Raw genomic sequence first — 25,226 nt, 5'->3', positions numbered from 1 at the left:
CTTTTTTTGTTTATGTTTCTTTTTTCTTTTTTTTTATCGTTTCTATTTCTTTTCATTCTAACATTAAAAAATTATTAGGACTAAAAATATTAGATTTAAAAAATGTTCAAATTTTACAAAAAATTGAAAAATATTTAATTTCGAAAATCGTTCAATGTCGTAAATGCTCGATTTCAAAGAAAAAGTAAAAAATCCTGTTTTTGAAACTTTTTTAGTCTTAAAATGTTAAAATTTCAAAAAAAGTTCAAATTATTTAGAAATAAATAATTTTCAAAAAATGCCTAGAATTTTGAAAGAAAATGTTTAAAAAAAGTTTAGATTTTTAGAAAAAGAACAGAAAACAAAAAAACAAAGAAATAAGAAAAAGAAAAAGGATTTACGGGATGTGTCGCGACCCTTTAAACCGCCGTCAGGTGGGGGGTGTGCGGCACCCCCATATGACCTGATCCAGACGGCACTTAAGGGCATCTCCAACAACCCGACGCAAAAGGACGCGCAGTGACCGTTTGCAATCAGGCGGTCGAAATATGCGTCCGTATTAGGCCTAGCGGTATGACGCATAGTGACTGGGCATCAGATGCGTCTACGCGGATGCTGCATGGTCACACCGCATGACCGCGTCGTGCCACCACAGGGCTGCCTGGCAGCGGGCGCGACGTCTGCTTCGGCCATATCGCTTCTTCGCTTCCGCGTCTGCACCATGGTTATCAGGGCAGCGCCATCGATAGCGTTGAGTTGTCTTATGTAGACGCGGCAGGACTGGCGAGCGTCGGATGAACGTCTCTATCTCCATCGCCCCACAACCTCCCTACCAATTGGAGTGGGCCTGACGTAGAGGCGAATTCGGTGGAGCAGAGGGCCATCCTCACGTCCTTAGAGACACAAAAGAAGGCCGATTATGACGCCAACGAGCCGCAGCGGCAGTGGCAATGGCTCCTCGAGGATCCGACAGCCCAACGAGCTCTGGCGAGCTCGTAGCGGAGGGAAGCGGCTGGCGGCGGTGAAGAGACGGGGGAGGAAAGGAGGCAACGATGGGGCCAGGTCGTCAAGCTCCCCGAGGGACGACGAGTATGCTTGGGGCCTAGCCGTTTTCATTTTAGTATTTATTTCTTTTTATTTTCCGTTTACTCTCTATGTAAATTATGCTTTTCAATTGAATTAAAAAAATAGGTAACAATATTATGGGCCGGGTCGTTGGTGTCATCCTAGACGCAAACAAATGTATGAACATAAATGGCCATTTTGATATCTACTAACCGACACAAACGGACGCATCGAGTCAATTTTGATGTGCGATTTATGTCGGCTCATAAGAGATGCCCTAAGAGCTCTCCTCCTATCTGGCCCTCATAGCCTTGGTGTGCGACTAGACGCGTACCTCATGCGTTAGCGCACAAGTAGGCCGGCCTAAGATCATCTCTAGTCGGTTTTCCCAAAGCGTCCCCAAAGCTTTCAGGGTCACGCCAAACATTTAACCGGTCCTAGTCGCGCTCCCTAAAGGCCCTTTTCGCCTAGCGCAACCCAATACGGTGTCTGGCGCTCCGAGGCCGTCCCCACTTCATAGGGGATGCTTCTGGCGCGCTGGACAAAGCGAGAAGCGAGGCGGTTACCCACCTGGCGGCGACCACATCCAGAACGGTTGGTTCCCGCTTTTATTTCTCCTCGCGTCTCCCCTCCCGCGCCTCGCACCCCTCCGCCGCCGCTCGATCTGCCGGCCGTCTCGACGGACAATTATTCCTGCGCCGGACACCGCCGTGATGACTGGCTTACTCGCCGTCCTTTTCGCCACCGCCGCTTCGCCAATGCGTCCCAAAACGCGCCGGCCAATCCACCCCTCCTCCGCGCACAGAAGGTGTTCGACGGTTTGTCTAGTAGGTGTGACAATTCGTTGTTCATTGCCTCCTCTGTTGCTGATGAATTTTAACCATTTGTTTTGCTTCAGACATGGATAGCGAGGACGAGATGATCGTGGAAATGATGGAGAAAGAGTAAGCCTTCGACGACGACCTTCGGGAGCATTTGTTGATCATCGCATCCCTCCGAAATATTTTAGACGCCGAAGTGGAGAAGAATAAGAGGTCGCGCCGTGGAGGTTCAAAGCTGGGAAGAAAGAAGTCGAAGCCCCAACAGAGGATGGAGGGGCATACCATGCTGCAAAATGACTACTTCGTAGAAGATGCAACACATGCCGACATATTTTGGTGCCGGTATAGGATGAGCAAGGGTTTGTTCATGAAAATCCTCCACGACGTTCGAGATTTTGACCCCTACTTCAAGCTGAATCACGATGTTGTTGGCATGGCAGGGTTCTCGTCGATTCAAAAGTGCACCGCCACCATGAGGATGCTTGTATACGAAGCACCTGCCGATACATAAAACGAGTACCTTTGCATGAGTGAGTCTACTGTCATTGAGTGCATGTATAAGTTTTGCCGAGATGTGGTGAGAAAGTTTGGCAAGTACTACTTGAGAGGGCCAACTGAACAAAAGACTGCAAGGATCATGGCCTAAAATGCATCGAGAGGATTCCCTGAGATACTTGGAAGTATTAATTGTATGCACTGGTCATGGAAGAGCTTCTCGTTTGCTTGGCAAGGTATATACAAAGGGCGTCATTGATATTCACCAGTGTGGTGCTTGAAGCTGTGGCAGATTATGACCTATGAATTTGGCATTCTTTCTTTGGCATGGCAGGATCACACAATGATATCAACCGTGTTGTAGCGATCACCGATGTTTAGCAAACTAGCGGAAGATCATGCTCCACTATGCAACTATGAGATCAATGGCCACCAATATACCAAAGACTGTTATCTCGCCGATGGTATATATCCAAAATAGGTGACATCTGTCACAACAATCCCGGTGCCATCAGGTTAGAAGAATTGCCATTTTGCTTCGTGATAGGAGGCTTTCCGGAAGGATGTGAGCGGGCTTTTGGTGTTCTCCAAGCTCAGTTTGCTATTGTTCGTTACCCTGCTCTAAGCTGGTCTCACGATCAAATGTGGGAGGTGATGCAGGCTTATGTGATTATGCACAACATGATCATCGAGGATGACGACAAGAATCGGGCCAGGACACATGTTGGTCCCTATAAGTGTCAGAGCCCTATTGCGGAGGTTTATCACGAGGTGCATGCAGATTTTGTTGATTTTCTCGTCATGCACGTAGAGGTTTGTGACAACAATATTCATGAACAACTTCACCATGATCTCGTTAAATATCTGTGGAGGGTCAAAGGATTATCAGCAAATGCGGCAACACTTGATCAAGCCCAAACTTATTATATTTGTTAAGTTTGTTGTTATTTGTGGTATTTTAATTTGGAAATAATTTTAGCAAACATATTATTTGTGTTGTGTTTTTCGAATACTGTAACTCAAATAAATAATTTAGGATCTCGTTTGAGGGGCGCGACTGAGACGCGTCTCAAACGCAGCACCAAGCAACAATATCCTCAAACGCTCGATCCAGCGTGATTTAGAGGACGCGAGTGAAGATGCTCTGAATAAGTCGATGGGTTAAGATATGCTCCGGTCCGCTTCATTTCTTTATTTCTCGCCCACACACACACTCTCATCGCTGTCGCCGCCTTTGGACGCATGTTCATCACGAACAAACATTCCGTTTTTCTGTATTTAGAGAACTCCTGAAATAAAAAATGTTCACAAATATAAAATTATTCAAGAATTAGAAAAAGAGTTGATGGATTAATTTTTCTTCGTAAATCTGAAAATATGTTCATGAATTTTAAAATCTTAATGCTTTCCAAAAACTGTTGATGGATTTGAAAATTTTCAAACACTTATAAATGTTCAAGAATTTTAAAAATGATCTTGAATTTAGAATTATTTATGAATTTGAAATTACATTATGAATTAATAAATGTCCACACATTAAAAAATGTTCGCAAAATTATAAAAATCTTCTGAGTTTTAAAAAACTAAAATAGGAGAAGAAAATAAAAATAGAAAAATAGGAAACCATAAATGTTTTTCATTTTTAAAAAAATAAATAGGCACTTTATATTCAAGAATTTTGGAAAGTTTTTACAAATTTTAAAAATAGTTGTGATTTTTAAAAATGTTCATGAGTTTGTCAAGTGTTCAAAAATTTGAAAGTATCTAGAAAATTAATGAATGCACGTAAATCTAGTGTCGCAAGAATAGGTATTACCGTGTTACCCTCCTCCTAGTTGGAACCCCAATCCTACTATTCGCATACGTGGATGAAAGTCAAGAAATGTCAACATAGGACTAGTCAACAAGGACCCCTGACATGATGCGGTCAACAAGGTCAGAGCTGCAAGTCACGGTACCCGACCCATGCAAATTCCCATGGAAGCCAATAGAACTTCCTCTCCACATTTGGCATCGAGACACTAAAAAGGGAGAAGAGCGTGCTAAGCGTTTCATGGGATTACTCCTCGTCATCGCCCTCCTCATCCTCGCTTTTCTTCATCATCTTCATTTTCGGGTTTGCTCTCATAGGCATCTTCATCGCCAGGGTTGCTTCATTTCGATGAATAATACGCACACGTATTCTAACAAACTTCGACCGAAAAATTGAGCAACAAAATATTGGTATTGATGAATTCGTCTTTAAAAACACTATCTAATGTTGCCAATTTTATAACAATAATTGTTATTCTTGGCCAAAGAAAAACACGAAAAACGAGAACGTCTTATTCACTGGAATGGAGGAAGTATTCAACAAAACAACATATCCCATGGGAAAAGATTGACACCCTACTCCAGTCCATCGAAAGAACATGTAGACCTAAGAGAGAAGCTATAGCAGCTAGTGAAAAGGAGCAGCAGCTAGATCAACCGGTGTAGTTACCTTCGGTTAGCTTACTTCAAGTTGCTTCCGGTTCCAGATAAGTCAGCAACTTATCAACATGGTGAATCTGCACTCTATGTATTTGAACCTACCCACCGGGGCAAATATGTCAATAAAAACCTTTAATACCACCATGGAGTAATTCAAGCTGATTTAACAACCTGAGTATAGAAATTAAACCACAAATTATAGTGGTATATTCTCTTGGATGCTAATGTTTCGAGTAAAGATCAGCCATCTTTCATTTTACTGCTCATTTATTTCTGAATCTAGGGTGTATTAAGCTTTGTTAAGAGAAATATTTGAGTAACAATTATTTAATTTTAATATAGTTTCTATGCTACAAAATTAAATTAATTGGTAAAGTACTCACATAAAATGCGTATGGATAGAGTAATTATTGGTCAAATGATTATATCAATGAAACTTACTTTGCTCTAGATTAAGGATGGAATGAGTATAAGTTTGGCAGCTGGACTCTACAAAATGTTCACATGTATGCAGCGCGTACGGTAGTCTTTTTTTTGTGTGGACGCATATTGATGTTAGTTGTGTGCCTTGTGAGACATATATGTATGCAACCGGTTTGTTTTAGCGGAAGACTCCATAACCCTCATCACTAATCGATGAACATGTTTCGAGGTGTCAATAAAATTCTTAATTTAGTTTCACACCGTGCTCTTCATGTATATAAATTTCATGAATAAATATCATCATTTGTAAGCTGCATAAAAATAAAAGGCAATATATGTATATATTGCTTGTTAAGAAGTCCAAAATGGAGGGCGACTAATGTGTTAGCTGTGGCGATCCTCGCACCCCAGTCCACAGCTCGATCCTAGTAGTGGTGAGGCATCAACAGCCGAAATATAACTACTCCGTAGTTTTTTTTTTTTTTTTTGAAACTACTCCGTAGTTAACTACTGCTAACTGTAGGGTTTTGCGAATTACAGGATTATTACTTGTATCCAAGACTGAATGTATATCAAATTGTTCCAACTTGCTTCAGTTAAGACAGTAATATTATAAAACTATACAAATAAGAAAAAAAAGATTATTCGGTTTGGTGCTACTGCTCAAAGCAAATAGACATGATCACTAGAAACAGTGTCTGGCTAAAAACTGCAGATCTCAATGGGCAAATGGAAGAAGGAAATACAATTCCTGAACAGGTCTCGGCATGTTTTTGCAGCTAGCGTACTCCATCAAGAACTTGAAACCATCACATGCAGCTAGTTACGCGAGGTGTATTTTCCTGCTGGTACACTGATCAAAGCAACGACGCACGATTTTCTGTATCACTGTTTGTTCCTATCACATCACATCTTGGTTTTCTAGTCAGTACTAGCTAGGCGGATTCATGATGACATCAGGATGTGCAATGTTAAAGTTGAACCTGTTCCGCACTTGGAGCATCAGAGACGGGATGCTCTGCATCAGATGGAGGTACTCGGGTGTTGTCCCAACCATCTTGAAATTCTCACCTTTGGCGAGGAAATCAAAGCACCTGGCTTTGAGCTTGGAGCAGGCGCGCTCCTCGGCTAGCGCCAGCATCGAGACGACGGTGTCTACGGTGGTGAAGTCGTCGCACAGCTTCCGCTCGCAGAGACCCTTTAGCCTCTCTACCCCGTACCTGTCGGCAGCTACAAGGAGATGCTGGTGGTCGACCGCCGAGAGAGGGTCCTTCCCCTTCTCGTCAGAGTTGGGCAATGAACCGTGGTACATGTAATGCAGCATGTATCTGAACGTGGATGCCTTGACGTCATGGATTGTGATGGACGTCATCTTGCTCTCGGCCATGGGGCCGTAGAGCTCTGCTCTGAAGACAGGCGACCGGGCGGCGAGCACGAGGCGGTGCGCGCTGAAGCTCTCCCCGTCAACGTCGAAGCGCACATCGGTGAGGTCCAGGTTATCCAACATGGTGGCCAGACCATGGCCTAAATCCGTGAGCTCCTCCTCGTTGAGTGGCGCTGGAGCCGACGAAGGTTTATTCCCGCCCATGGTGGTGACGATGTCCACGGAGCAGAGCAGGACGAAGTAGTCGTCCACCACGCAGAACTTCTCGACGTCATCCCTCGTCGCCCTGAGCGAGCAGCCCCCGCTGATAGAGTCGGAGGCGTCCATGGCGCTGGCCTTCCCCACCGAAGGCGCCGGCGACCCGGCCCTGTCGAGCAGAACCATGTGGGCGGCCACGCTGACGCCCGCCAGCGCCGGGTGCGAGGCAGGCAGCTTATGCCGCACCATGAGGCTGAGCGAGATCTGGTCCGCGCCCATCGGCCAGCGGTACGCGTCGCACGTGTATCCTGCGACGCCGACGGCGGTGCCGGTGCGTGATAACCGGTGGGGGGAGTTCTTGCTGGCCGAGTTTCTTACCCGGAGCTGGAAGACTAGGCGAGCGTCTCTCGCAGGGACGATGTCAAACTCGCGTGAATCGCCTTCACCCATGGCGTAGGTGTCCTCGACGGTTCGACTTTGGATTGGCGGAAACCGGCAGTCTGGTGGCGTTATATCGGCGCGAGATTGGAGGAATCCGAAGAGGTTTCCGTATCGGCGAAGGGTTTTTCCGTGAGGCGGTATGGGCTGCGCCGCATCCGAGTTGGCATCCGTTACCAAAGCTTGTGTAGCCTGTGTTCTATATGTGCTTCTTCTTCTTGTCCGAAGCCAAGAAAAATGCGCTTCTTTTGTAAAAAAAACCCAGTTGCTAAAAAGTGCTCGGATGCTGGTTGTCCAACCGAGCATCCTTTTTCTGTCCGTCCGATGCGAAAGAAACGTCCCAGATCGCGGCGTCCCGCAATGCTTAGAGGAGCCCTGTTCAGACCGACCGACACCTGGGACCCGACCGTTCACACCTGGGACCGCGTGACGTGTCGCCGCTCTCCCTTCTTCTCTTCCCATTCCGTCCGCGATGTGCGGTGATATCTAGGGTCCCCGACAAGTTTCCGGCGATTCTCCGGTGATTTGCCTAGCGAATCTCTCGGCGGCGAGGTTGGTGTTTCTCGGGAGGTTCGCGGGCTACTTGGCGTGGGCGTGGGGGAGGTCGTCGTCCTCCAGGCTGGAGATCGAGACGCGCGGGAGGTCGTCGTCCTCCAGGCCGGAGATCGAGACGCGCGGGAGGTCGTCGTCCTCTAGGCCGGAGATCGAGACGCGCGGGAGGACGTCTTCCTCCAGGCCTGAGAGCAAGCCGTGCGTCAGGGTTGCGTGCTTGGCGGCGAGAGTTAGGGCGCGCTGGTGAACGAGATTTCGTCACCAGAGAGCGTCGCACGCGAGAGAACGGTCGAAGCTCGTCTGTATTCATAGATTCATCGGTGGAGGGTTTCCTGCGGGCAAGGGCTTCACAGATGGGCTGCACGTAGGCTGCTGGGCATCACAGATCTGAAATTCAGGTACGCCATACCCTGTTTTGTGTTCTCATAGATGCCATGTTTTTGGTGCTCTCAGTTCAGATTTATGCCATGGAATGTTCCGATTTACCATGTATTTGAGCATTGCATGCAATTTCATGTGTAGTGGATTTTTTGCTCTGCACAAGTGCTTCAGGGATTGACTGTGGAGGTTCGTGGGCGTCCGATATCTGCAATTCAGGTATGAATATGCATGCCCTGTTCTCGTGTTTCTCGTTGATGCCATGTTTGCTCGTGTAACATATCTGCTCTAGAGATATCTGCAATTCAGGGATTGACTGTTGACTTTCATCGCTTTTCAAGTTCATCAAACTTGTTTGTTTCTCGTTGATACCTGTAGCCATTGTGCTTTTTGTTTCATCAACATGCATAAGCGGGGCTAATGGTTTAATTAAGTTGCTTTACTAATATGCTTAAGTTGGATACTGGAATTAGTTAAGGTGCTTTTTGTGTAAATTTAATTCTAAGTTGCATACTGGTAGTTGTTTAAATTATTTAATAATTCGGACACAAATCAATCACACCCTAATTAGTAATTACACCAGAGCGATTTACTTCTTTCTCTAGCAACGTTGTCTCCATGGAGGAGCAACATCCTTCACTAGCTCATCGCGGCACCCGGGCTGTCCGGCGGTTAGAGAATTGGAAGGATGCACGGCGGCGGCTTCAGGAGTGCCAGGGATAAGAATGGCTACGGCTAACTGCTAAGTGCATCTCGCTGCCTTCTCTTCTGTTAAATCGCTTGAACTCTCTTTAGTAGAGTTGCTAGCCACTTCAGTTTAGTAGATTATCCTTGATAATTAAATTTTCCATATCCTTAAGTAAGTTGTTTACTACTCATTTTTATCAAGTTTTGTTTTGATGCAATATCCATGCTATGTTTCACTTTAGTAGAGTTTCTAGTCGCTTAATTAAGTTGCCCATACCCTTAAGTAAGTTTTTTGCTGCTCATTTTTATCAAGCATCAATGCTACGTCTCGCCAAGTAGAGAGCAATTTTTTAGGTAAAATGTTGATGTCTATTACCTCTAGTAGTTACTGATTCTTGGCAAAAACGTTAGGTGAATTGTTGATGTCCACTACTTTTATTAGTACTGATTTTGGGGTACTCCCTCCGAGCCATAATAAGTGTCGTGGTTGTAGTTCAAATTTAACTAAAAATGAACTAAAACCACGACAATTATTATGGATTGGAGGAAGTAAATGTTTTCTGCCTTATTAATGCCTTTCTTAAAGAATGGTTTATTTGCATACCGATTATGACCAAGTTGTTTTGCTAATATGATGATGTTTGTTATTAGTTTGTAACTAAGTTACTTTTTCTCTGTATGCATCATCTTATAGTTTTTAGCTTGATGCTTAGCAACATCATTTTTAAGTTGCATATTGATTTCGATTGAGTTGTTTATTCAACATGTGTAAGTTGATTTTTGTTTTTAACTAAGTTAATTTTTGTCATCATGTTTAACTAAGTTACTTTTTCTCTGTATGTATCATGTTAATTTTTGAGTTACAAGCAAATTTCCTGAAGTAGTATGGTGAATTCAGCCAAGTTACCTTCTTGTTAGCTAGCTGTTTTTTTTGAAATAGGGGAACTCCAGCCTATGCATCAAAGCGATGCATACGGCTTTTATTTCCACAATATGCTAAGTTGTTTTTCGACAATATGCAATAAAAGTTGACTTGGCATCATTATTAAGTTGCATCTGGGATACTTACGTTTACTAGAGCTATATTCATGAAGGTGGGGCATAAGGACAAGTTACGTTGAATTGCCCTCATGATTTAAGTTTTTTTCTTTCTAAATACCTAACTTACCTATGGGATAGCTGTTTTTAGTAAAGCTAATTCATAAATGTGGGCACAACGTTCATTTTAAGTTGATTGCCATCATAATTATGTTGCTTTTTTGCTAAATACCTAAGTTGCATATGGGCCAGACTGTGGGGATTTTAGCTTGCGGTGCCTGTTCATTTTTATGTGTGCTCAGCCCCGTTCCTGCTCATTCGGCTATGTAGGATGTAGATGTCCTATAAAAATCATCATAATGCGCCCACAATTTAGGTAGATATTTGATCTTATAGTGCTGCGGTCAAACAAAATCCTACTGATAGTGAGCATTAATGTGCACGATGTTGCCATGTATGACAAAATTCACTTGTGAGTAAGGGATGCCCGCCACATTAATCGCATTCCCATCCAGCTAGCACTCTTTATCATTGAATCACTATACACCAAGTGCTTCAACTTATTCTGCATTGTTGCAAATACGACTAGCAGCAAGTACCACTTTACATCTATGATAATTCATATATAGTATTGACCTGACTGCAGAGTGGGCATCCTGTATTTTTTTCGCTGTCACATGTTTGTACTTTGTAGGAAAAGTAAGTATTTTCACTATATTTATAGATGAATTTTTTTTCTCATGGGTATCCCTGTAGGAGAGTGAGATGATTCTGCATAAAATACAAAAGATATGTAAACGGTGCCCATGATACTACATGTTCAGAATCCTATAAAATTATCAACCGCTGAATTGACCCATTCTGCAATGTCAGTCTTCTTGTTCTTCGCTAGTGGTCACCTGCTCGAGCTGTTGTTCGACTAAATGGTTAAGTTGCTACTGCTTTCGATAAATTTGATTGTTCATCATGCTTAAGTTGGTTACAAAAAGTAACTAAGTTCCCTTTTTGCTTTTTATGGTTCAACATGCTTAAGTTGCATACTATTTTTCATTGAGTTGTTTGTACAACATGGTTAAGTTATGTACTGCATATAGCTAAGTTTGATTTTCACATCATGGGTTAAGTTGCCACGGGGTTTTTTCCTAGGAGGTATAAACCCACCCACCTGTAGCTTTTCGAGCCTTTTCCTTTTCATCAACATGCATAAGTTGGTTCATGGTTTTAATTAAGTTGTTTTAATTGTTATGGTTAAGTTGGTACTGAATTTGGTTAAATTGATTCTTACAAAAAAAAGTTGTGCTTTACATTATATCTAGGTTTTTATTTCCCTCAGCTAACCTATACAACTTGGCTCTTGTTTTTAAGTTAGTTTGCTTTTTTAGAATGCTCAAGTTCAAAGCTGAAAGTTATTAAGTTGGTTTTCCTGTTAGTCACGTTTTTCCTTTTTTAGTTTGTGCTTCACATTGTAGGTAGTTGGATACTATAGTTTACTGAGTTGCCTTGCCAACATGCTTAAGTCGAGTAGTGAAATTAATTAACTTGATTCCTCCAACATGCTTAAGTTGTTGGGTATTAGTACAATCTATCTGGTTTTCGTTTTCGAGCAACATGCATAAGTTGGTTAATTAGTAGTCTAATTAAGTTGCCTTGTCAAGATGTTTAAAGTTCTTATCTAGGGCCGCACAATCAGTACCATCTCGAGCACAGTGGTGGAGGAGGCCATGGCGCCTAGCTACCTCGAGTAGGTGGCGGCACCCATGGCCCCTAACCATGAGCGCAAGCCTGCCATGGCCCGTGACCAACGTAAGTATCTTATCCATTTAGTTAACTTACTCACTGATGATTTGTTAATTTGATTTCTGGTATTTTTAACTTGAGTAAGCATTGATGAAAGTTGCTTTCTAGGTAGCTTCTAAGTTGCTCACTTTTTTTGTTAAGTTGCTGTACCAAGTAGCTGCTAAGTTCCTGGGTCTACCACATCATTTATATCCAGGGTGCGTGTGGATGGATCTTATATGCAAACACTTGCTTAATCTTGATTTTTGTGTTTTAAGAATAGATTTATTCTAACCCTAGAGACATGCAGATCCTAATCTAAGAGTAAAAGTAGAAGATACATAAAGGGGGAATATGGGGCGTTAGGTTACGTGTGCTCTGCCTTCATCCTTTTGTTTTAATAGATTTATTAAGCCTTGAATCATGGCAAATCTGGTGAATTGCAGGTTCAATGGAGATCTGCAAGAGAGAAAGAAGAGAAGAGTGCTGGGAGGGGCGTCACGTGGTCCTTGGCCGTGGTTGGCGCTTGTGAGCTAGAGGTACACCATCACGTGAGGGATGGTCCAGGTGGCGTTGGACTGTTGGAGAACCTGGTCAGCTACTGGGGCAATATGTGTCTGTTTTTTTTTGGGCGAGTGCTGGGTGGGACAAAAGAACACCCGGATGCTGGGTGGAACAAAAGAGCACCCGGATGCTGGGATAGACAAACCAGCACCGGATGCTAGCTAGCCACGTAAAAAATGGTTATTCTGTCTTCAGTCGAATGGTATTATTTCCTAAAATGAAAGATGTTCACTCCAAACGTCGGCATACAAGACAATACTACTATAACCTGTGGTTTAATTTCTATTCTTAGGTTGTTAAATCTAGTTAAATTACTCTTCATGGTGGTATTAGGGGTTTCTTTTGACATTTTCATTTGGTAGGTTGGTCTACATCCATTAAGTCGAGGATCAGAGCCGGTGAAGGAAGGGCCGGTTTCGCTGGAAGATGCGCCCATTATCCCTCCACCGCTGAAGAGAACACTGAAGAAGAAGAAGGGCACTCTCTCGATTTCTACTACTCCGGCTTCTCGGGATCACGAAAGTGCCATTGTAGTATCGGTTTTCGTTTGTGATAATCCTTACCCGAGTAGCCCCCAAGCGTATGCTTGGATGCTTGCAGCCGAGTGTTGGCTTGATGGACGCGGTTCGAGTATTTAGTGTCGTTTCATTTCTTTATTCTAGCCCATCTTCGCCACGGTGACTTTGGTGACGGACTTCGCCGCCCAGTTCGTCAAGCTGGAAGCCGAGAATGCTCAGCTCCGCCAAGAGCTTGCCACTGCCAAGTCTTCAGCCGAACAAATTGAAACAACGAACAAGCTGGCAACCGACGCCTGGCAAGAAGCCGAAAATCTGAAGGAGTTGGGCCAGGTGAAGGCGAAGCTGGAGGAGGAGGAGGAGGAGGCCTAGTCCCAAGCAGATAAAAGGGAGGATAAACTTCGCAAATCCATCGAGACTCTGCTAGGTAAATCACTTCAACACCTTCACCCTTCCTTTCACTTAGGTTCATGTGACTCTTTTTTATAGCTTGTTCAGGTGATGTCGATACTCCCGTGGACCGCACAAGTAAGCTTCGGGTCGACTCCATGACTAACGCCATCTCCTTCGCCGTGGACTCTGACGAGCAGATTCAGGAGCTGCTGAAGAAGTTGAAGGCATCTCTATCGAAGCTGTACGCCCTTGTCTTCCTGAAGTTGAACCAGGAGAAGACCTCGGGGGAGCTAGCAGAGGTGTTCTTCGTCGACACCAACGGCCCAATCGAGGTACTGAAGCGCACTTCACACCTTTATGGAGCGCTCCTTTCCTTCCAACTTATGATGGGGTATGGCATCAATGCCGATCTTAAGAAGTCATCGAAGGCGCTTCCAACAATGAAAGACGGTTCTACTGTCTACCTAGGCGCCTTTGCCAAATCTGCTCGCAAGTGCGCACACCAACTGATTGAGTTGGCGGAGGCGAAGAAGAACAAGGAAGCTGCCGAGACTGCCCCAAGTGCCTCCGCACAGACCCATGTCCTTTGACTTTGTTGTTCTAACTTGTAATCGACACTTATAAGTAGCTTTTTGTCTCCTGTGTTGTAATGAACCAAGTTGGAAATGTTGCCAACATTTGCTTTTGTGAATGAAATGCCAATTCACTGGCGCTCCCCATGGGAGTTGAAATCCTTGAGCTTGATTTTGATTTTTCAATATGCGCACTCGATGCATTTTCGAAGGTGACACCAGTTCTTCGTATGCCGCAAGTTCTTCGGGTCCTCCGGCTGGTGACGAATCCGGGCTTGTACAGCAACTGCGTGGCAGAATATCTCGGATGGAGAAGGACCTGGTGGCCATCCACGCCGGGGTAGCGATAGTGAAGAAAAAGGGAGAACTGGCCATCGAAGCCAAGCAATATGCACAGGAGGAGCCATTGAAGGCCACTGCAAGCTTGAACTGTAAGTAGCCAATGTTTTTGGTCTTGAATCTTTGGGTGCTTGTTCCTTGTGAATTCATTTTCCTTTTTCGACAGTGATTTTTCTGAATGCATTGGAAGAGAACAAGCGCGTGCACGACAAGGTCAATTCTTTGACCGACCTATCGCAGCCGCACGGCGTGTTCTAGACCGATAAATCGAAAGCTGATGTTGTCGTGAAGTTTCAAGATCGGGTGGAGCAAGTACATGACTTCTTTGATAAGTGTCATGCATCCTTGGCCATGGTATGGGTAACCATGTTTCCGCTCAACCCGATTCCTCCGACGCTGCTTGCTCTGATGGCTAAGTTCAAGGATTCTGTCGAGGTTCGGACTCTTGTGCGGAATCAGCTCCTTGCCGGGGCCGAAGTCGTGTTTGCCATTGTGCAAGCCCGCTACCCGACGCTTGATTTGGAGCTTGCCAAGGCACCTATTGATTTGCATCCGTACTATCCCGTCGTGAGGCATCCTGCGGCAATTGTAACCGACATGCTGGAGAGGGGCACTAAAGCAGATCTGCTGGCTCGAGCTGAATGAAGAGCACGGATATCAAATTGATGTAAGATCAAGTGATCGTGCAAACGATATAATATTTGTATATAATTGATAGGACTTATCATCTGCTGCAGCCCCCGAGTGTTTGGGTGTGCTATAGATTATGAAAACTCGAAGCATTTGTTATCGCTTAAACGATGTAACATGCTGAGCGATTGTATGTGTTTGACACTTATCGATGGCGATGTCTGTGCAAACGGGCGAGCCACATTGTCGATTGACCCGTGGTAAAACTTATTGTCTGAACGATGTGTTATACAGAGCCGTTTTTTGTATAAGCGTTAAACGCAAGCGGTAGCCCCCGAGCAATCGGGTGAGCCACAGGCTCGACAGACTCGTGGCTCAAGTGTCGTGAAAACGGCGTTTTGGCGCAGAGCCGCTAGTTTTGTTTGCACAGCGTCGGCGATAACTCCTGAGTGATTAGGTGTGTTGCAAACTCGACGGACTCGTAGAATTCTTATCGTGTAAACGATGTATCATGCGTAGCCGATTTTATTTTTGAATTGCATCGGCAGCAGCCGCCGAGTAATCGGGAGTGTTGCTGGCTTGACTCACGGTTCAAGTATCGTGTAGACGCCGTTTTGGCACAGAGCTGTTGGTTTATGTGTATGTCGTCGGGCGGCAGCTTCCGAGTATTCGGGTAGCCATGGGCTCGATGGATTCATAGCTCAAGTATCATGAAAACGATGTTTTGGCGTGGAACCGTTGATTTGTGCAGTTTTCGTCGGTGACTGTTTTCGTATGCCAGACAAGCGGGGAGAAAGATTTACCTAGGGGCCCTCGATGAGGTAATACCCTTACGTCCTCCTTGCCTGATATTGATTGTAGGTGAAATCGATTACAATGGGGCAACCGAAGGACTGCGTGGTGGTGATCTCGCCGAGAGGCAAAGTTTCTAGGGTTTGGTGTTTGTATGAGATTATGAGCTAGGGTCCGGCAGGCCCTCTCATGGTCTTTATATAGGAGGCCAGGTCCCGAGAGTCCTGCACGGATTCGACTATAATACAAAGAGATTCTATCTATCCTTTCCTTATTCGAACGTCTCCTTGCCTTATTATTCAAGAAGTTGTCACCTTTCATCTTTCCACCATGCAACCGACGTATTGGTCCATATTGGGCTGCGGTGCTTCATATGAGCCACTTTGTGGGCCAGAGGAGGTAGGGCAAGGTCGGGTACCCGAAGTCGTGTACCCGAAGCTAGAGGAGGTAGGGCAAGCTCGGGTACCCCTTTGTGTGGAATCAACTCCTTGTCGAGGCCGAAGTCATGTTTTTCTTTGTGCAAGCCCGCTACCCGATGCTTGATTTGGAGCTTTTGCCAAGGCATCTATTGATTTGCATCCGCAGCAATTGTAACCGACATGCTGGAGAGGGGCACTGAAGCAGATCTGCTGGCTCGAGCCGAATGAAGAGCAGGAAGATCAAATTGATGTAAGATCAAGTGATCGTGCAAATGATGTAATATTTGTATATAATTGATAGGACTTCTCATCTGCTGCAGCCCCCGGGTGTTCGGGTGTGCTGTAGATTATGAAAACTCGAGCATTTGTTATTGCTTAAACGATGTAACATGCTGAGCCGATTGTATGTGTTTGAAACTTATCGATGGCGATGCATGTAGAAGAGTTATTGGAGATTGCACATCACCAATAGGACCGGCTGCTCATGTATATATAGACAGTCACATGTACAATTATAGGTACAACCCTAAGAAACACGGGGACCTATACCTAGTACAATATGTTACTCAACACACCCCCGCAGTCGAAGGGTCGGCACCGACATATAGACTGGAGCAAAACTCCGGAAAAGTCGTGGATGGCAATCCCTTCGTCATGATATCGGCAAACTGCTGAGACGTCGGTACGTGAAGAACTCGAACGCGACCGAGGGAAACTTGCTCACGAACAAAGTGGATGTCCAACTCGATGTGCTTGGTGCACCGATGATGAACGGGGTTGGCGGAGAGGTAGACAGCCGACACGTTGTTGCAGAAGACCACCGTAGCCTTGTCAACGGGACAAGAGAGCTCGGACAGAAGCTGGCGAAGCCACGGCGTTAGCCACAGCGCGGCACTCGGCCTCGGCACTGGAGCGAGACACGGTGGGTTGCCTCTTGGAGGACCAAGAGACGAGCGACGAACCGAGGTAGACGCAGTAGCCGCTGGTGGAGCGCCGCGTGTCCGGGCATCCCGCCCAGTCCGCGTCCGAGTAGGCAACGAGGTCGGTCGACGTCGAGGGCGAAACATACAGCGACATGCCGTAACCCATGGTACCACAGACGTAGCGTAGAATCCGCTTCACCGCGGCCCAATGAGCATCCCGAGGAGCATGCATATACAAGCACACCTGCTGCACAGCGTACTGGAGCTCCGGACGTGTCAACGTCAAGTACTAGAGGGCACCGACGATGGAGCGGTAGAACGGCGCATCGGAAGCCAGTGACCCATCACTATCGGAGAGCTTGGCCTTCGTGTCGACATGAGTAGGTGCGGGGTTGCAATTAAGCATCCCTGCACGCTCGAGAAGCTCGTGGGCATACTTCCGCTGATGAAGGAAGAACCCATCCGCACGCCGGACAACCTCGATGCCGAGGAAGTAGTGGAGCGGGCCGAGGTCCTTTAATGCGAACTCAGCGCGAAGACTGTCGGTGAGCTGTCGAAGAAGACCAGCGGTGGAGGCCGTCACGATGATGTCGTCGATGTACAGCAGCAGGTAGGCCATGTCGTTGCCGGTCCGGTAGACGAACAGCGACGCATCGAAACGCGTGGAGCGGAAACCAAGCTGATGCAGGAAGCCGGCGATGCGCTGGTACCAGGCGCGGGACGCCTGCTTCAGTCCATCCAAGGACCGAGAGAGCAAGCACATGTCATCAGGGCGCTCGGGGTCGACGAAGCCGATGGGCTGCTGGCAGTACACCTGCTCCTGCAGATGGCCATGAAGGAAGGCGTTGGAGACGTCCATCTGATGCACCGGCCACGCGCGAGAGGCGGCAAGGTGCAACACCGTGCGGATCGTGCCCGGTTTGACAACCGGGGCAAACGTATCCGTGAAGTCGATGCCAGCGCGTTGCCAAAAGCCGCGCATGACCCAGCGCGCCTTGTAGCTCTCGAGATTACCGTCAGAGCCGAACTTGTGCTTGAAGACCCACTTGCCGGTGACGACGTTGGCGCGAGGGGGCCGGGGAACCAGCTCCCAGGTCCGGTTGCGCTGTAGCGCATCGTACTCCTCCTGCATGGCAGCGCGCCAATGCGGGTCGCGCAAGGCGACGCGAGCCGAGGTGGGCACCGGCGAGAGGGCGGAGCTGGATGGCCCGGTCGGGGAGCCGGGTGTGCTGGCTGGGAAGCCAGGCGGGCCGGCCTGGTGACCGGACGAGTCGGTCGGTGGCCCGGTCGGGCCAGCCTGAGCACCAGGCGAGCCGGCGGGTGGCCCGGTCGGACCGGCCTGGGGACCGGCTGGGCGACTAGAAGGCACTCCGCCGTCGTGCGGCAGGTAGCTGTTGCCGCTGGCCCAGAAGGCAGACGCAGCGGACGGGGACACCGTGCAGACGTACTGGTCGGCGGGGTAGCGTGTAGATGGTCGCCGTACGCCCGCACGTGCGCGGGTGAGCATGGGCTCAGGGGCCGCAGCGACGGGCGACGAGGCGGGCGATGAAGAGGCGGCCGATGGAGACGCCGCGGGCGCCGGGGCTGACGGTGGCGCCGGGGGCGCCGGGTGCGCCGCGGGCGACGGAGACGCCGAGGGACCAGGCGGGGCCGACGCAGAGGAGGCCGCATTGCTCTTATCAATCTGTTTACACTTGTTGCTCCTTTATTCTATTGTGATTTGCATGACTAGTTTAGTCTCAAACTTTTTAGTCATGTTTTATCCACAGTTTTCTTTTATTAAATCATGGGAAAATTTGCTAATATATTCAACATTAAATACTTCATATGTCTCATAAAACTTGTTTTAGATAAATTTTAATTTTAATATATTTATACACTAAATAGCGTCTAGATACATCTAAATTTTAATAAATTAAAGACAATTTTTATAAGACGGATAGAGTAGAGGGAATGTGAATTTAGAGTTGTGAGATATAAAATCATCCCTTTGGTCGGAGGGAACGAGAATTTAGCATAGTATGTGCATGGGAGTCGAGTATCTAAGACTCATCATTTTAATATCATGAGACTGGGTGCAAACTGAAAGACAATTGTTTTGCACATAACATCCCGACTGTTTGTTTTGCACACACATGACATCCCGACTGTTTTAACTTAGAGCAATCTAGCCGATCCTCTAAATCTTGACCTGTAAAATTGATAGTGCAGTGCACTCTAAATGTGACTACGGTTTCAAATCGAACGAGGCGCAGATCAGACCCTGTAAAAAAGAACCCTAAAAGGTATGTTCCAGAATATGCCACTAGAAGGCCCAATGTCAGTTTTTTCTTCTTCACCGCCCCGCTTCGCGCCAGCCTGCGCTCGCCCTGCCGTCGCCGTCCCGCCACGTGCTCCTTCAAAATCCCACCGGATTTTGACCTGCGGTGGCCGATTCTGGCGAGCAATGCCACCCGTCAGCATCTCACAGTTGATTGGTATCCTCTCCGGCCGGATTCAATTGAGTTTGGCCAGAATTTGGCCAAACTCCGGCAAGTCTACCGTCAGAAACAGTTGGCCCGAGCTGAATTTTCTGTCCCGCCAAAAGGAGAGTAGGAGTACATGGCACTAGGTTTGGCCGTGAAAATTGGATATATAGAGGTTGGGCGGAGATTTTTACCGACCCCCTTAAACTTTTTTACAGGCCGCATGGTTTTAAAGGATCTAATCGGCGGTCAAAACCGAACGAAAACTGTAAAATAGTATTCCTCCGTTCTTTTTTAATTGACTCGGATTTAGTACAAGTTTGTACTAAATTTGAGTCAATTAAAAAGGAACGGAGGGAGTAGTTATTTTATAGTTTTTGATGATTTACAACTAGAGTTGCTATTACAACTTCATTAATCCGTCATCATGAAAAAACAGAGTATGCGAGTCCAACACTCCAACGTCTCATTGTTTTGTTAGTACGGCCCGTTTCCAAAATTTAGCCCAAACTCAGCAGGAGCAAGTCCCAGCCCTACCTAACCGCACTCCACCTCTTCCGCCACCTCCATCCCCGCGCCGCCACCTCCCCAATCTTGCTCTCCACAACATATGCCGCTGCCGCGCTGATCGCCCATCGCAGATCTCTGCCGGTCGGTTCTCCCGATCGATCGAGCCCAAACATCCAAGATCTACTACCATGGCCGAGGACAAGTCCAATGACTGCGAGGTCGTCCCTACAAGGGAGACTGGCCAATTCAATTTCCGGGTATGGTTCTCGCCGATCGAGGCTCCCTGCTTTAGGACAGTCGCTAGCAGCGTCGTCGTCGGATGCAAATGCCATGCAATCTTTTTGCGCTGCAATGGCGGTGAGCTCAAGCTTATTCTTATAGTGCGGCATGGATCAAACCCCACGATGGACGGCATCAAGGTCATACCCAACATGGTTCTCCTCGACAAGACCGGGTTACCCGCGTCCATGGGGACAGCGACAACCACCCGCTTCCCAGATGATATGCTAGAATACAACCTGGACCTAAGCTCGCTGTCCGAGGATGTCAGGGCGAACTGTGTCGTTGACGACCACTTCCAAGTGATGTGCTCGGTGGAGGTCATCAGGGACGGGGCACCGGCGACGGCTCCATCAACATCGGAGGAGGAGCTCCCTGATTTGGGCCATGATCTTGCCATGATGTCAGACAAGCAACAACTCACCGACGTCTCCTTCGATGTTGACGGCGAGAGCTTCAGCGCACACCGCCTCGTGCTCGCGACCCGGTCGCCGGTGTTCCGAGCAGAGCTCTATGGCTCCATGGCGGAAAGCAGGATGGCGTCCATCACCATCCAGGAAATGGGGGCCTCCACCTTCAGATCTATGCTCCATTACATGTACCACGGTTCATTGCCCGATGCTGGCAAGGCGGATGTTTCCTCCACCATGGCAGAATACCAGAGTTTGCTTGCAGCGGCAGATAGGTACGGGGTAGAGCGGCTGAAGAAGATCTGTGAGGACAAGCTATGTGGCAACGGTATAACGGTAGACAATGTTGTCTCAACGTTGGAGCTGGCAGAGCGCCATGTCTGCCCCAAACTCAAAGCTAGCTGTCTTGATTTCCTCTCGGATGGTGAAAATTTCAAGATGGTTGCGACGACCGATGAGTACTTCCATTTGATGCAGACTGCTCCTTCTGTCTTGGTTGAAGTGAGGAATCGGTTCAAGATGGCACATCAAAAGCCGACTGCCACTGAACCTGGTGCGCACAAGAAAAGCCGAATGTGTTAGCTATCTCAACGGAGTACTTATAAATTAGTGTTTTCACTCAATCAACTCCTAATGCCTTATTATAGTGCCATGTTATTTGTTCATTACCCCACTCTAGTTAATGCTTTCGTAGTTACAGTAATATGTACATTCCTTGCAGAACTATATAGGTACAAGTTCACTTTGCAGTGTTATAAGAACCATGCCATCACTTCTATTTTGTTTGCCAATGTGTGCTTGTATATATCCTCTTAATTAATCACCTTTTTTTATTAATCATTACTATGACTTTGATGCAATGGCATCAAGTTGAACAAATATCGTCGTATATGTGTTGAATTGAATGATGTTACCAGTTACCACAATGTTACAGCAAGTTCGAACTGAATGCTATGCTACCATTGCTAAAGTTCATAAAATTTCCTTTTCTGTGCAGTGAGCAATTGTTTGTTTGTCTAGTCTAAAAGCTTGTTTACCTGTTGATGCAATTAGCATCCAGTTGTACACACTTGGGATTCCTCTAATATTTCAGTTTATCATGTTTTGTATAATATAATACTAGTTGAAGAAACACGGCTGTAATAATATTCCAAGAGCAAATTTTTGTTTACTCTTAAGCTTAACTCTGAAACTCCTAGGAAGTACATGCAATTCTAAAATAATTTCAAAATCATTTTGTACTTTGTTACCTCAAAATTTCCTTCACCCATTCAATGCTTGTGATGAAGAACATCCTATTCAGCACGAAGAATTTCTTTGATATTCCCATTTATATCATGTAATAGGACGACTTGAAGAAAATTTCAGTAATATTCCACATCTGCTCGACGGGTGCCTGACTTGCTTACAAGAAGGGAAAATCGAGCAGATCTTTTTGCTTATTCTTTAATGTTACAGTATACCATATAACTGAAGCAAGTTGGAACTGTTTGTTGCTATGCTACCATTGCTAAGGTTCATAAAATTTTCTTTTGTGTACATTTGTCTATTAAAAGCTTGTTTGGTTGATGATGCAACGAGAATCCAACTGTATGCGGTTGGGATTTCTCTGATATTCAAGTTATCATGTTTTGTATAATATAATACTACTTGAATAAAACAGCTGTAATAATATTCCAAGGTCAACTTTTTGTTTGCTTTTAAAGTTAAACTCTGAAACTCCTACGAAGTATGTACATTTCTAAAAGAAATACAAAATCATTGACCCCCTCAAATCTTCCTTCAGCCCATCAATGCATGGGGTGAAGGGCATGCTATTCACTATGGAGTCTTCCAGTGATATTCCCATTTATCATGTAATATCTAGACTTGAAGAAAGTGGCAGTAATATTCTACATCTGCTCGACGGGTGCCTGGCTGCTAACATGAAAGGTAAATGGAGCAGCCTTTTTGTTTATTCATTAATATTTTGCTCTGAAACTACTGCATGATTTTACAATTCTGAAAAAACTTCAAAAGGATTCTGAACTGATCTCCTTCGAACTTTCCTCCATTTATTCATTGTGCACAAGCACATCTCCACTCTTTCTTCCTTTCAGATAGCTTCGTCTCAACAGCGTCACGGTAAGGGGTGTAGCATATATGAAAATTACAAAGTAAAAACAAACAATGCAAATGGAGCGAACAAGCACCGAAGCCAAATTGTGCATCATGCTGTCTTACAAAACAATACTGATTCAGGTACAATACATGAGCTCTGCCAAATGTGCGATCCTGCATAATACTAATTCACAGTCTTGTCATATATGTCGTATTGTCAAACAACTATCTTCCAACATTAACAAACAACCCCGACATAATTTTCCCGTAGACAAAGTCATGGAGAATTGTTAACTTATAATTTGGTCGCAGGCCTTTGAAAGAATACTGCTTGCAGTATGTGAAAACTTGGGAACTAAGCTTAGTTTTCTTAAGGTTTACACAGTACCAAGAACATAGTCAATGGGAAATGATGTTTGATCCCTTCGCTTTAGGGAGTTTAATTATGAATTTTGTTCTTTTAAATTTTGATTCCAAATCGTTATATAGTGCAAGCTGTTTGACTATGCGTCGTTAATACATCATTTGTATTACAACATTAGTGCCTCATGTGTCCCTGTGTCAGGCATGCTATGACTAACAAAGTAACCGGTTGCCCACCTGGCAAAGTGTTTACCGGAAGAAATGACATTGTCGTCAGAAGTGAGTAAACTGAAGACGGTGTGGCAAAAGAAGACGGGAAAGTGGAAGACAATGTTAAAATACAGTATAACTGCAGCAAGTTGGAACTGTTTGCTATGCTACCAGCCTACCATATCTGAAGTTCATACAATATTATTTTCGTCAGAAATTGTTTTTCTGTATTGATTTTCCATCTCTGCACTAATGACAAATTTTATTTTACTCAAGTTATACTCCGAAACTCCTATAGAAGTACAAGTCCGAAATAATTTCGGAGGAATTCTGGACTGAATTCCTTAAACTTTTCCTTATTAAATGCCCGGCTTTTCCTCTGATATTTAGATTGATCATGTTTTGTGAATAAAATACCACGCCTTGAAGAAAATGGCAGTAATATACCGCATGTTCACCGGTCTCCAGGCTACAGGTTTCTGAAGGAATGATGTAAGGATTCTGAGGTGTTGTCCTTCGATTATTCCTTCCTTTATTCTTTGTGCACAAGAGCATATCCACTCTTTCCTTTCACATAGCTTCGTCTCAACAGCGAAGGGCGCAGTGCAGATGAAAAGTACAAGCTTCAACAAACAAATATAGCAAATAGGACTAACAATCACCAAAACCAATCCAAATTGTGCTTCATGCTGTCATAAAGAAACAATTTTTTTTAACGGATGTAAAAGGTTTGCCTCATTCCATTAATTAAGAAAAAGTGCTCAATTTTTATGAGAAAATCGGGTGAAAACCAACAACACACTAAGCACCCCGGCCAACCTGTCTACCCACACGGAGCACACACGCCATCGAGAAGAAAGACCATCATTGAGGATGTCATCGAGCGTCATCGTCGTCACTCCTCCACGAGCCATCGATTCCGACTTCACCTTAGACAACCGCCACTGAGACCCTCGCCGCGAACGACATCGGAGCCCAAGTGAGCCTATGCCAAACAGTCGACCCCAAGCACGTCGAGGAGGAGGCAGCTCCGACTTCAATAGTGACCTTCATAGGAGAAAGTTGCACGCCTTGCACCGATGCAAGAACCAATCAAGTGGCATCGTTGCAACAAGTCGCCTCGCAGCTCTAACTTCACCATCACGGCAGGGGTGACGAAGGACATGCCGCAACTCTGATCCGCTCACCATTGTCATCGTTGCCAGGCAGCCCACGACGCGAACACCAACCATCTTCCACGGGTCCCTCCGACCTAAGTAGCTCCAAATCGATGCCCTCAAGAGGGAAGACGGCACAAGAGCACCACCATCGACCGATCACGGCGGATCTAGGGATTTCCCTGGAGCATACCCAGACATGAAGTCACAACGTCACCTCGGCGATGCCTTCAAGAAGGGAGCGGCGCCCGAAGTCGTCGCCATCGCCGGCCTCGGCTAGCTACCGGACGGCCATCAAGCGAGACAAGGCGTTAGCCAGGGACTTGTCACGCCATCCTGCTTTGTGCTCAAGGACAGACCACCTTCTTCCACCTTCTTCCAGCTTGCCCACCAACACCCCGCCGATGCCCGGGGTAGCCGTCCCGGACCCCCACTAGCACCTAGCCGCTACACCCTTGCATTACCACCACAGCCAAGGCCTCCGCGTCAGCAAGCCACGGCACCACCGCGACGTCCAGGCCACCCGCGCTCGGAGCCAGCCCGCAGGGCCCAGATCTGGCCCGACCACGCCCTGCCACCCCCAGCACCGCCGCCCCCGCACGGCCACGCGCCGCACGTAGGCAGCAGCGCCTCTCCTGCCGCCTGCTGCCGCGCACGCTGCATGCCGCCGCGCCCACCACAGCACGCCCGAGCGAGCTCCCTCTCGCCAGGGGACGCGGGAAGGGAGAAGCCGCCCTGCCGCCACCTTCCTCGGGGTGCGTGATACGTCTCCGACGTATCGATAATTTGTTATGTTCCATGCCACATTATTGATGATATCTACATGTTTTATACACATTATATGTCGTGTTTATGCATTTTCCGGCACTAATCTATTAA

The 25,226-nt window shown here is 46.3% G+C and overlaps 2 protein-coding genes across 2 annotated transcripts; one reads left to right on the top strand and one right to left on the bottom strand.

Annotated features, from left to right (window-relative positions):
- Positions 1 to 6,186: 6,186 nt before the first annotated feature.
- On the bottom strand, positions 6,187 to 7,287 carry LOC124656700 (BTB/POZ and MATH domain-containing protein 1-like). Its single transcript, XM_047195401.1, has one exon. It carries the CDS (start codon positions 7,285 to 7,287, stop codon positions 6,187 to 6,189), a length of 1,101 nt encoding a protein of 366 aa, XP_047051357.1.
- A 12,707-nt stretch (positions 7,288 to 19,994) lies between these two features.
- LOC124656699 (BTB/POZ and MATH domain-containing protein 1-like) lies at positions 19,995 to 21,099 on the top strand. Its single transcript, XM_047195400.1, has 2 exons — positions 19,995 to 20,085; positions 20,210 to 21,099. Exon 2 carries the CDS (start codon positions 20,233 to 20,235, stop codon positions 21,097 to 21,099), a length of 867 nt encoding a protein of 288 aa, XP_047051356.1. The 5' UTR covers positions 19,995 to 20,085; positions 20,210 to 20,232.
- Positions 21,100 to 25,226: the final 4,127 nt, after the last annotated feature.

This window comes from Lolium rigidum, chromosome 5, assembly GCF_022539505.1.
Source record: "Lolium rigidum isolate FL_2022 chromosome 5, APGP_CSIRO_Lrig_0.1, whole genome shotgun sequence".
In the NCBI taxonomy this organism is placed as follows: Eukaryota; Viridiplantae; Streptophyta; class Magnoliopsida; order Poales; family Poaceae; genus Lolium; species Lolium rigidum.
The sequence above is the reverse complement of the archived record's forward strand: the minus strand, read 5'-3'. Positions and strand labels throughout refer to the sequence as shown.

Bases quoted from the DNA above. Each gene is read 5' to 3' on its own strand.
- LOC124656700 (XM_047195401.1), bottom strand. From the start codon at position 7,287: ATGGGTGAAGGCGATTCACGCGAGTTTGACATCGTCCCTGCGAGAGAC.
- LOC124656699 (XM_047195400.1), top strand. From the start codon at position 20,233: ATGGACGGCATCAAGGTCATACCCAACATGGTTCTCCTCGACAAGACC.